This window comes from Artemia sp. Qi Xiang Cuo, chromosome 12, assembly GCF_049724085.1.
Source record: "Artemia sp. Qi Xiang Cuo chromosome 12, ASM4972408v1, whole genome shotgun sequence".
NCBI classification, from domain to species: Eukaryota; Metazoa; Arthropoda; class Branchiopoda; order Anostraca; family Artemiidae; genus Artemia; species Artemia sp. Qi Xiang Cuo.
This window is the reverse complement of record NC_142805.1, coordinates 66,392,829-66,406,078: the sequence shown is the minus strand read 5'-3', so window position 1 is coordinate 66,406,078 and position 13,250 is coordinate 66,392,829. Positions and strand designations below refer to the sequence as shown.

Here is a 13,250-nt window from a genome sequence, read left to right as displayed (position 1 = left end):
TTTTTTTTTTTTTTTATTTATTTATTTTTTTTTTTACGTTGATAAAGGCTCCCGGATGTGGGGCCGAAATATTAGGAGCTTTTGTGCATAATTAATTGTTTTTTATTTCACTGCTTTATAGAAAATTAAAACCCGTTTTTCTTGTTTAAAAATTTTTTTTTTGTTTTTAGATGCCTTATTGGAAATTAGCATCATCACAGTGCATTTTGATTTAATCTCAAGGCAACATTTAGTTTTTCAACATAATGGGCAAATGGGAGGGTGGACGTGGGAGGGTGGGAGTCGAAGGGGAATTAGTTGCCCTCCAATCACTTTCAACTATTAAAAACAGTATCAGCCCTTTCTATTTTCGTTCGAATGAGCCCTTTTCGAAGTTCCCGCGACAACTCCTTCGATACGAAGTGCCCTGGTCTAAACAACAACAACAAAAATAATATATTATACCAACTTTGATCTGTATTATAAAAATGTCAAGCCTTCCAATCACTTTCGGCTATTAAAAAGGGCACTAGGCCTTTCGATTTCCAATCGAATGAGTCCTTTTGGAAACGACAACGCTTTCTATAAACACCTTATATGCCCCAAAGGCATAAACTACAACCCTTACCCTAAGGTCTGTTAGGATGGTTGTCATCCTCTAAGACCCGGGCCCTGGGGGGCTGTGTCGACACCGGGGTTTTTGTTGTCTATTTTTGAACAATTTAAAAAAAATCTGTAGCGGATCTCAAAATTTGTAGCGGATGGGTTTGGGGAAAAAGGGTGTGGGATGTGGCGGGGGGGCTAGTTGCCCTTCAATCTCTGGATTCTTAAAAAGGGAATTAGAACTTTCAATTTCTAATCAAATGAGCTCTCTCTGAAGTTTATACGAGCATCCCTTTTATAAGAACCAAATATGCCCCGGGAGATAATTTACAACGCCTGCCCCCGGGCCCTGGGGGGTTGTGTTGAAACCAGAGTTGTTCTAGTCTCAACTTTGAACAATTTTTATCAAAATTACCATCTCCAATCTTGTATCGGATGCATTTGGAAAGAAAAGGGCGTGGGGGCTAATTGCCCTCTGATCTCTTTTGACCTTCAAAACCTGAATGGGAATTTTCAATCTTCAATCATATGTGTCCACTATAAAGTATCTAGGGGCATCCTTTCAATAAGAACCGCATATTCCCCCAGGGTATAACTTAAAACACTTGCTCCCGGGCCCTTGAGGATTGTGTCGACCCTGGAGTTTTCTTTATATGGTCTTTGAACTTAAAAAAGGCCATCTCAAAGTTCTTAACGTATGGGTTGGAGCAAAAATGGGCGTGGGATGGGGGGGGGGGGTCTAGTTTCCCTTCAATCTCTTGATTCTTAAAAAGTGAATTAGAACTTTCAATTTCTAATCAAAGGAGCCCTCTCTGAAGTTTATACGAGCATCCCTTTCATAAGAACCATATATGCCCCGGGGGATAATTTACAACGCCTGTCCCTGGGTTCTGGGGGGTTTTATCCACACTTGAGTTTTGTTATCGGACTTTTGAACAATTTTTAACACAATGGCTATCTCATAATTTTTATCGGATGCAAATGGGGAAAAAAAGGGTGGGGGGGGGGGACTAGTGGCCCTCCAATCTCTTTTGACTCTCAAAAACTGAACTAGAACTTTCAATTTCCAATCAAATGAGCCCTCTTTGAATTTTGTACGAGCATCCCTTCCATAAGAACCATATATTCCCCCAGGGATAATTTACAACGCCTGCCCCCGGGCCCTGGAGGGCTGTGTTGACACCGGAGTTTTCTTTATATGGTCTTTGAACTTAAAAAAAAGGGCTATCTCAAAGTTCTTATTGTATGGGTTTGAGGAAAAATGGACGTGGAGGCGGGGGGGGGGGCTAGTTCCCACCTCTTTTGACTCTTAAAAAGGGAATTAGAACTTTCAATTTCCAATCAAATGAGCTTTTTTTGAATTTTAGACGAACATCCCTTCCATAAGAACCATATATGCCCCCAGAGCATAACTTACAACGCGTGCCTCCGGGCCCTGGGGGGTTGTGTTGACACCGGAGTTTTGTTATATTTTCTTTGAACTATTTTTAACAAAATGGCTATCTCAAAATTTTTATCGGATGCATTTGGAAAAAAGGACGTGGGGGGGACTGCTTACCCTCATATATCTTTTGACTCTTAAAAAAGTGGACTAGAACTTTCAATTTCTATTCAAATAATCCCTCTCTGAAGTTTATACGAGCATTCCTTCCATAAGGACAATATATGGCCCCAGGGCACAAGTTAAAACGCCTGCCCCAAGGCCTTTGGGGGTTGTGTTGAGTTTTTGTTACGAGATCATTGAACTATTTTTAACAAAATGGCTATCTCAAAATTTTTATCGGATGCATTTGGGAAAAAAGGGCGTCGGGAGGGGAGCTAGTTGACCTCCGATCACTTTTGACTCTTAAAAAGGGCACTAGAACTCTTAAGTTGCATTCGAGTGAGCTCCTTTCTAAGTCTATACGACGACCCCTTCCATATGAAGTGCCTCTGGGAGAAAAAATAATAATAGATAAATAATAATAATAAAATAATGGAGCCGTATGTCCTTTACTATAGGCGACGCTATAGCGTTGCCTCTGATATTTTCAAGTCAGTATTATTATCTTGACGAATCAGGTGGCCACAATGGATATTAAATCAGAATATAGCTTTAATTTTTAGAATCATTTCCTCGAAGGACTCCTTCCTGTGTATCGACCAGCGACGCCATCTGAATTGAAACTCTGCCCCGGAGACTGGAAATACGGTGCTTTTTTTACGACATTAGTCATCGAATCACGCTATCATCTTCCTTGGCTCACAAACAAGTAAGGAAATAAGTTATATTTATCTATTTACATTTACTTATTACAATTAATCTAATGCAGTTAAACTTAAAACAGTATTTAACAAAGTATGTTTATTTAATAAAATACAAAATAACATTTTTTTTGTGTTTACTAAAAAAAACATCCCCTTGAAGATGAGCTTTATTTTGGTTTCCAAAAATGTGTAAACTCCTCTCCATGACGAACAAATAGAAGTTCAATAGGGATAAATCCTTCTATTAGGCAGGAAAACAGTTGCAAAATCTCTGGATCTATCTGATGAAGACGGTCACTGTATATGTGACTGAAATATCCAAAGATTTTGTGACTGATTTTACTGTCTAATAGAAGGATTTATCCCTATTGAACTTCTATTTGGTGGATAATAGGGTGGTGAATAATTTCAACAGGGCAAACAATTGAATAATCTAGCTAATTGCAGAAAGAACTATCATCGTGTATACAGAACGGTAAACCGTCTTAACCGCAGAAGTAAAAATAAAATACAGATAAAAGATTACAGGATAACTTTGAAAACAATCTATAAAAGAGACCCTTTCATAGGCAGCGCAATAGAGCTGTCGAAGTAAAGAAAGATGTTTGCACAATGTATTATTTATTTATTTATTTTTTTTTTTTTTTTTGTATGGAAAAGAAAAGGGCACTCTGTATCGAAGGTTACGAAGGATACTTTGTTGTCGCAGAAAGTTCGAAAAGGGCTCATTTGATTGGAAATTGGAAGGGCTTGTACCCTTCTTAATAGACAAAAATTATTGGAAGGCAACTACCACCCCTTCCACGCCCACCATTTCCCCAAACACATCCAATCAAAATTTTGAGATAGCCATTTTATTCAACTTTGTTGAAAGATCCAGGAATTATGTCTTTGAGGATGACTCCCCCCCGCGCCCTGAGGGCGAGGGTTGAAAGTTATGTCCTGGGGCCTATAAAGTTTATATAGAAAGGGTGATTGTAGAAACTTCAAAAAAGGGCTCATTCGATTTGAAATTCAAAGGGTTTGTGCCCTTCTCAATAGTTGAAGGTGATTGGAGGGCAACTAACCCCCTCTCACGCCCATCATTTCTCCAAACACATCCAATCAAAATTTTGAGATAGTCATTTTGTTCAACGTTGTTGAAAGGTCTGGAAATTACGTCTTTGAGGATGACAAACCCCCCACAGCCCCCAGGGCAAAGGTTGTAATTTATGCCCTGGGGACATATAAGGTTTTTATAGAAAACGTTGTCGTAGAAACTTCAAAAAGGGTTCATTCAATTGCGAATTCATAGGGCTATTGCCCTTTTTAATAGTCAAAAGTGATCGGAGGGCAAATGCCCCCCCCCACGCCCATCATTTCCCCAAACACTTCCGGTCAAGATTTTGATATAGCCAATTTGTTGAACCTAGTTGAAGGGTCCAGAAATTGTGTCTTTGATTATGAACCCCCCCCCACAGCCTTCAGGGCTAAGGTTGCAAGTTATGACCTGGGGGTATATAAGGTTTTTATAGAAAGCATTGTCGTAAAAACTTCAAAAAGGGCTCATTTAATTGGAAATTGAGAGGGCTATTGCCCTTAATTAGTCGAAAGTAATCGGAGGGAGAATCCCCCCCCTCCCCCAATGCCCATCATTTCTCCAAATACTTCCGAGACATTTTGATATAGCCATTTTGTTTAACGTAGTTAAAAGGTCTGTAAATTATGTCTTTGAGGATGATACCCCCCCCCCCCTCATAGCCCCCAGGACAAAGGCTGTAAGTTATGCCCTCGGAGGATATAAGGTTTTTATAGAAAGTGTTGTCTTAGAAGCTTCAAAAAGGGCTCATTTGATTGTAAATTGAGAGGACTAGTGTCTTTTTTATTAGTCGAAAGTAATCAGAGGGCAAATGACAAAACGCCCATTATTTCCCCAAACACTTCCAATCAAAATTTTGCGATAGTCATTTTGTTCAAGGTATTTCAAAGGTCCGGAAATTCTGTCTTTGAGGATAACAAATCCGCCCAGCCCTCGGGACAAGAGTTGTAAGTTATGCCCTGAGGGCATATAAGGTTTTTTTTATAGAAAGCGTGGTCATAAAAACTTCGGAGGAGCCTCATTGGATTGGTAAACAGACGCTCTAGTGCTCTTTTTAAGAGTCAAAGTGATCTTAGAGTCAAAGAGATTAGGGGCAAGGGTTGTAAGTTATGCCCAGGGGGTATTTAAGATTTTTATGGAAGGGATGGTTGTTTAACTTTAGAAGATGCTCATTTGGTTTAAAATTAGAAATTCTAGTTTTTTTTAAGCGCCAAAGGTGATGGAGGGAATTTAGCCCTCCCTCCTAAAACCCCTCCTTTCACCAAACGCATCTGATTGAAATTATGAGATAGCGATTTTTTTCAAAATAGTCCAAAGAACACATAATAATGTCTCGAGGGATGACACAACCCCCCAGAGTACTGGGGATAGGTTTGTAAGCTATTTTATGAGGGTATATAAGGTTTTTATTGAATGGGTGGTAGTGTAGTCATCAGATGGGGATGATTTTACTTAAAGTTGGAAGTTATAGTTCCCTTTTTAAGAGTCAAAGTGATTTGAGAGCAAACAGCCCCCCCCCCCACGCTCATCATTTGCCTTAACACCTCCTACTAAATTCGGAGATAACAATTTTATACATCGTAGTTGAAGGTTATGGAAATTATGTCTGTGAGGAAGACCCCCCCCCCTTACAGCTCTCAGGGAAAGGGTTGTAAGTAATGCCCTTGGGGCATATAAGGTTCTTGTAAAAAGGGTGGTCGTATATGCTTTGGAGGGGACTCATTGGATTGGTAATCAGGTAATCATAAGTTTTAGTGCCCTATTTAAGAGTCAAAGTGATCAGAGCGCAGCTGCCCCCCCCCCAACACACACACGCAAACACATCGTGTTTTCCTGATAAGTATCCAATAAATATTTTGAGACAGTCATTTTATCCAAATATTCCAAATATAATATAACAAGGCTTTTGAGGTTAATACAAACTGCCAGAGCCTGAGGGCGAGGGTTGTAAGTTATGCCACTGGGGCTTATATGTTCTTATGAAAGGGATGGTTGTATACGCCATAAAGGTGGCTCATTTGGTTGAAATTGGAAGTTCTAGTTCTTTTTTAAGAGTAAATAGTGATGGAGGTCAAGTAGCAGCCCCCCCGACTACCCCTATTTTCACCAAATGCATCTGATTAAAATTGTGCGATGGTAATTTTGTTTAAAACAGTCCAAAGAACATAAAACAATGCTTCCAGGGTTGGTAGAACCCACAAGAGTCCTGGGGCAAAGGCTTTAGGTTATTCCCTGGGGGTATATAAGGTTTTTATGCAATGGGTGGTCGTATTAAATTCAGATAGGGAAGGTATAGTGCCTTTTTTAAGAGTCAAAGTGATTTGAGAGACCCCCACCCCCACGCCCATCATTTCCCATAATAAACATCCAAATAAAGTTTTGAGGCGCCAATTTTTTCAGCATTTTTGGAAGGTCGTTGATTATGCATACTAACACTTTTTGTAACAACGGTAGTATTGTGAGCGCTATGCAAATAATACCTTTTTTTAAACACCCCTTTTAGCATGAGATGAAATTGTTAACTTGATGCCATTAATCGGTCCTGAAGCATTGTTGATACATCCTCTTGACAACCTATATGGGCATAGTGTGTTCGATTTATTTCAATACAGTTACAATATAGCCCAACATTTTCGCCTTAATACCCTTAGGTTTATTAGTTGTAGAAGTAGCACCAGTAAATATAGTAGTAGCAGTAGGTGCACAGTTAATAGTAGTAGTCTTAGCTTTAGTAGCAGTAGTAGTAGTAGTAATAATAGAAATATTAGCAGTAGTTGTAGCAGTAGAAGCATTAGTGTTATGATGCAAATATTGTCTTTTGGTTTGTTCAACATCCCCCACAACAAGCGTTATAAGTTTTATTTCACACACCAAATTGTTCCTAAGATATTGCTGATATGCCCTTTTGACAACCTGCATACAGGTGGCAGGTTGTCATCCGTACCACAGAAATATTCTCTGAAAATTTCATCTTTATACCTTTATAGGCTGTGGATTTTGAGCTAGCCAGAAGACACTGTGTGTATTCATTTAATGCTGCTTCTAAGATTACTGTAACTAACGACACTAATGGCATCAAGTTGAAACTTTTAGGGAACGTTTGGGAGGATTTTTAATTAAAGGAAAAATCTATATACATGCCGGTATTAAAATGGCATACAAGCAATATAGGGCACATAAGGGACCTAGGCAGCGATTTTGTATCATAGCTAGTAGTATCATTCATATTTTAAAGGAGCTATTTTGATCGAAAATTAAAAGTTCTAGTGCCCTCTTAAGAGTTAAAAGGGATAGGAGGGCAATCAGTCCTCCTCTTTAGCTCATAATTTTCCAGACACTTCCAATAAATATCTTAAGACATCCTTTCTGTTCAGCATAGCTGAATGGTCTAGCAACTATATCTTTAGGGTTATTAGGTAGGTCAACCCCCACAGTTGTGTAATCTACTCATTATGCTTAAAAATCAAATGCTGTTTTAAGATTAAATCTTAGCACGCTGTCTTTGTGCTGGTTGCCAATAAGCAATCTCAGCAATATATCAAGAACGACCATGGGTATTAAGTTCAAATTTTCGGGGCTACTTCTATTGCTACTTCTGCTCAAAAGAGTGTACTAAATCAAAAGAGTGTAAGTGTATCCAGTCTGTGAAAGAGCATACGTATAATTTTTTGGGAATGGTATCAACTTTTATTTGTCAGGTCAACTAGAGGATGTATATGACCAAATTTAACACTACTACTTGTGTTATGACTTTTAAAAGATTTTCTGTTGTTAAAAATCGCTGAAAAAGTTTCTTCAGCATATACATAGCAGGCCAAACTATAAATTCTCAAAGGAAAATAGGAAAGAGTCAAACTATTATTTTCTTTTCCCTGAAAAAGACTTTGTCTATGTAAAACAAACATAAATTAATTAAAAAAAACTTTTTGCACAAAATAAGTTTTTCAAAAAAAGCTAAGGACTCCATTAAACCAAAAATGAACAAAAACAGAATTAAATAATCTAACAAGCATACAACTCCCATAAATCATTATAAATAAATAAATGAAACCCAAAACAAACGGAAAATGAAATAAATAACAGAGTCAAACTCAAAACGAGCAGAAATTAATATGAGTAGGGCTATAAAACCCTATGCTTTCTATAAGTCAGAATACAATTTGTACTTTACTGAAAAAAATTCTTTTAAATATTTTTTTTTTTATAAATTTAAGATTATATTAATCTTAAATTTAAGATTATTTAAGATATTATGCCGTATGCGAGACAGCTGAGCTCGTCCTCGGCCGTACATCTGCAGAAGACAAGCCATGGATTACCCAGGAGATTATTGATATGTGTACCGAGAAACGAACTCTCCAAAACAAGCAAGATCGAGAAAGCAAGGATAGATTCAAAAACCTTAATCGTCAAATTGAGAAGAAAACCCGCCAAGCACTAAAAGACATGATTACTGAAAAATGTCGGCAGTGTGAGGAGGACTCCCGTAGGGGTAACTCACACCTCATGTTCAAACGTGCTAGAGAGCTGACAAACCGCAAAGAAGCGAAGTGCCTCGATCTCTTAGATAAAAATGGACACAAAATCACTACTTGTGCCGGAATCCGAGATCGCTGGAAAGAACACTTCCAGGAAAAGCTTAATCTCAAAGTAAACCCAGATCCTGAAGTGCTTCGAAAGTTCCCAGCACACAGAGATGAGGAACCACCCCCACCACCCTTAAGGTCAGAAGTAGAAGCCACACTCAAATCCCTCAAGTCAAATAAGGCACCCGGAATAGACGGTATACAGGCAGAACTTCTAAAAGTGGAATCTGATGTCGTCGTTGATCTGTACCACAAAATAGTGACAACTGTATGGGAAATAAAATACTTCCCCGAGTCTTGGTCGAAATCTGTCATAGTGCCCTTGCACAAGAAAGGATCTAAAAGTAACTGCGAAAACTACAGACCCATATCGCTTACTTGCCAACCAGCTAAAATCCTTACGAAAATTCTCCTTGATCGGATCAGAAACCTGACAAGACACGTAATCCCTGAATATCAAGCTGGCTTCCGTCAAAACCGATCCACCAGAGACTAAATTTTTGTGATCAGACAGATTATGGAAAGATACCTGGAATTCGGGAAAGAGCTATGCCAGCTGTTTATCGATTTCAAACAAGCTTTTGATCTAATTTGGCGAGATGGCCTATGGCCCATCCTGGCACACTACGGTATTCCCACTGACATTATTGACATTATCAAGAGCATGTACGAGAAGTCGAGAAGCATGGTGCAGACCAGCGAAGGCTTTACTGAAGAATTCTCAACTCTTCAGGAGTGCTGCAAGGATGCCTACTCTCCCCCACTCTGTTCTGCCTATTCCTGAATGTTGTACTGGCACTGGTGCCCAATGACACGGGAGCACTCATGAGTGGACACCTCTTTGACTTGCTTGCATACGCCGATGACATTAATCGCCTTAACGAACAACTAGAGGAACTGCAATCAAGCGCTAATGATATTGATCATGCAGCTAGTTCCTTTGGGATGAAAATCAATGCTAACAAGACAAAAGCCATTAAGGTAACGTGGCATATAGATACAGGCCTTCAACCCAGAAAAAGTATGATCCAGGGGGAAGATATTGAGTGGGTTGACCATTTCGTTTACCTAGGATGTGAGCTGACGTCCACAAACGACTCCTCAAAAGACATTAAACGACGCCTCGCCCTTGCCTCAGCATGCTTCAAGTCATTGCGATCGATCTGGAAAAACAAACATCTGTCGCTGAAACTAAAAACACGCCTTTTCCGAGCTCTTGTGGTTCCAGTAGCAACGTACGGAGCAGAGACATGGACCTTGAAAGCAGAAGACAAACGCCGGTTGGCGGCCTTTGAAACAAAATCCCTCAGGAAGCTTGCTGGCATCACCTACCTTGACCGAATATCAAACGAACGGCTATTGTCTTCGCTCAACTATTCCCAGACCATCATGCAGACCATCCAGCTTCAACAGCTTCGATGGTTAGGCCACGTTCAGTGGATGTCCCCAGCCCAACTTCCAAAAATTGCGTTTGAAGGAAGGATTGATGCCTCCCGCCCAAAAGGACGACCTCCCAAGCGCTGGAGGGAAAACTGTCCCAGTCATCCCCTGTCGGTACTCCTTCGGACTGAAGCAAACAGGGAATTGTATAAGAAGCTTTTCCACAGTTTATTCAGAGGAGAAGCACCGAGTCGGCCAATGAGACCGGATGGGAGTTAAGTAGTAAGTAAGTATATTTTAGAAATAAAAAATTAATTAAGATTTTAAGGAATAAATATCAGCATAAGTATATTAAACTGACAATGCACATTTTTTTCAGTAAATTCATAGGAATTTACTGAATTTTAATGATTTGTGGTAGTTATATGCTTAGTAGATTATTTGATTCTGTTTTGGTTCATTTTTGGTTTAATGGAATTCTTAACTTTTTTTGAACAATTATTTTTTGGAAAAAGTTTCTTTAATTATCATAGGAAGCGCAATAGCGCTGCCTAAGTAAAGAATAATGTTGGCACAATGTATTATTTCTTTCTTTCTTTCAGACCAGGGAAGGAGTTGTCGTAGAAACTTCGAAAAGGGCTCATTTGATTGGAAATTGAAAGGGCTTTTGCCGTTTGTAATTGGAAGGCAACTAACACCCCTTCCACGCCCAATTTTTCCACAAACACATCCAATCAAAATTTGAAGATAGCCATTTTGTTCAACGCAGTTTAGAGTTCTGGAAATTAGGTGTTTGAGGATGGCAATTCCCCACAACCGTCGGGGCTAGGGTTGTAAGTTATGCCATGGCGGCATGTAAGGTTTTTGTCGCAGAAACTTCAAAAGGGCTCATTTGATCGGAATTTGAAAGGGCTAGTGCTCTTTTTAATAGTCGTAAGAGATTGGAGGGCAACTAACCCCCTTCTCACGCCCACCATCTCCCCAAACACATCCAATCAAAATTTTGAGATAGCCATTTTGTTCAACGTAGGTACAAGTTCTGGAAATTATGTCTTTGATGATGGCAAACTCCCCAACCCCTCAGGGCAAGGGTTGTAAGTTGTGCCCTGGGGGCACATAAGGTTTTTATAAAAAGCGTTGTCGTAGAAACTTCAAAAAGGGCTCATTTGATTAGAAATTGAAATGGCTTGTGCCCTTTTTAATAGTCGAAAGTAATTGGAAACTAAACCCCCTCTCACGCCCACCATTTCCCCAAACACATCCAATCAAAATTTTGAGATATCCATCTCAGCAGTATCCCAAGAACAACTGAAGGTATTATGTTCAAACTGTTGGGGCTACTTCTACTCTTCAAATTTAACAAAGGCAAAATAGCGCAAGTGTATCCAAGTTATCAAAGAAAGTAAGCAGATTTTTTGCGAATGGTATCAAATTTTCAATTTCAGGTCAACTAGAGGAGGTATGAAACGAAATTAATTTACGAATAAAAATGAAACGAATAAACGCATGAAACGCATTTACGCATGAAACGAATAAACACTGCTAATTGTGTCCAGACTTTTAAAAGGGTGCATGTTGTTAAAAATTGCTGAAAATTTTTCTCCAGCATAAAAATAGCAGACCAAGTTATAAAGTCTTAAAAAAACGAAAAGATTTAAAGTATTAGTTTTTTTTCTTCCCTGAAAAGACTATGTCAATATAAAACGACCAGAGATTAATTAAAAAAATTTCCACAAAATAAGTTTTTGAAAGAAAAGTAAAGAACTCCATTAAACAAAAAATTAGCAAAAATAAAATCAAATAATCTACGAAGCGTGAAACTACCGCAAATCAGCAATGATAAATAAATGAAACCCAAAACGAACAGAAATTACAATAAATAAACGAGTCAAACTCAAAACGAGCAGAAATTAACATAAATTGGGGTCAAAACCCCTATGCCTTCCCAAGGCCAGAACATAATTTGTACTTTACTGAAAAAATACAAATGAATGTGTATTGTCAGTTTAATGTACATATAATGATATTTAGTAATCAATATGTTAATATTATTTGATTTATTAAAGTTATAAAAGTAAGAACATTTATATTTTTTTCAGTAAAGTGCAAATTATTTTCTGGGTTTAAGAAAGCATAAGGTTTAGAACCCTACTCAGATTAATTTCTGCTCGTTTTGAGTTTGACTTATTTTAATTTCTGTTTGTTTTAGATTTCATTTATTTATTCATACTGATTTGTGGTAGTTATATGCTTGGTAGATTATTTGATTCTATTTTTGTTTATTTTTGGTTTAATGGAGTTCTTTACTTTAAAAAAAAAACTTATTTTGTGCAAAAAATTTTTTCATTAATTTCTGTTCGTTTTATATTGACATAATCTTTTTCAGGGAGAAATACTGAGCCTCTTCTAAAGTTAAACAACCATCCCTTCCATAGAAACCTTAAATAGCACCTGGGCATAACTTACAATCTTGCCCCTAATCTCTGGAGTTTGTTTCAGCCCCAAAAGCCTTGTTAAATGATATTAATTAAAAAAAACTTTTCCACAAAATAAGTTTTTCAAAGAAAAGTAAAGAACTCCATTAAATAAAAAATGAGCAAAAGTAAAATCAAATAATCTACAAAGCGTGAAACTACCGCAAATCAGCAATGATAAATAAATGAAACCCAAAACGAACAGAAAATACAATAAATAACCTATTCAAACTCAAAACGAGCAGAAATTAACATAAGTTGGACTCAAAATCCCTATGCCTTCCCAAGGCCAGAAAATAATTCACATTTGAATATGAGTAGGTTCTAATAGCTTATGCTTTCTAAAAGCCAGAATAGGATTTTTACTTTATTGAAAAAAATTCAAATGAATTTACTGAAAAAGATGTGCATTGTCAGTTTAATATACATATGCTGATATTTATTCCTTAAAATATTAATTAATTTTTGATTGCTTAAAGTTATAAAAGTGAAAGCATTTAAAAGAATTTTTTCAGTAAAGTACAAATTATATTCTAGGTTTTAGAAAGCATATGGATTTTGAACCCTACTCATATTAATTTCTGTTTTTTTTGGGTTTCATTTATTTATTGATACTGATTTGTGGTAGTTGTATGCTTGGTAGACTATTTGATTCTATTTTGTTCATTTTTGGTTTAATGGAGTTCTTTACTTTTTTTGAAACAATTATTTTTTGGAAAAAGTTTTTAGAAATTTTTTTTGGAAAAAGTTTTTGGAAAAGTTTTTTTGATTAATCTCAAGAAAGAATGAAACGGTAACTGAATTGAAAGCCAGATATTAAACAGTGATTCAAACTTTCAATCTGGGATTTATTTCAAGCATAATATTTTTGAATATTAATCGCTTCTAGGCATGGTATTATCA

The 13,250-nt window shown here is 37.5% G+C and overlaps 1 protein-coding gene across 2 annotated transcripts in view; it reads left to right on the top strand.

The window, feature by feature from the left end:
* Positions 1–13,250, top strand: part of Daao1 (D-amino acid oxidase 1) — a 261,388-nt gene that overhangs the window by 34,067 nt on the left and 214,071 nt on the right. For both annotated transcript variants that reach the window (XM_089098450.1, XM_089098451.1), the window contains exon 4: positions 2,689–2,834. In XM_089098450.1, the coding sequence (XP_088954576.1) occupies positions 2,689–2,834 (146 nt within the window). The remainder of the gene's footprint in view (positions 1–2,688; positions 2,835–13,250) is intronic.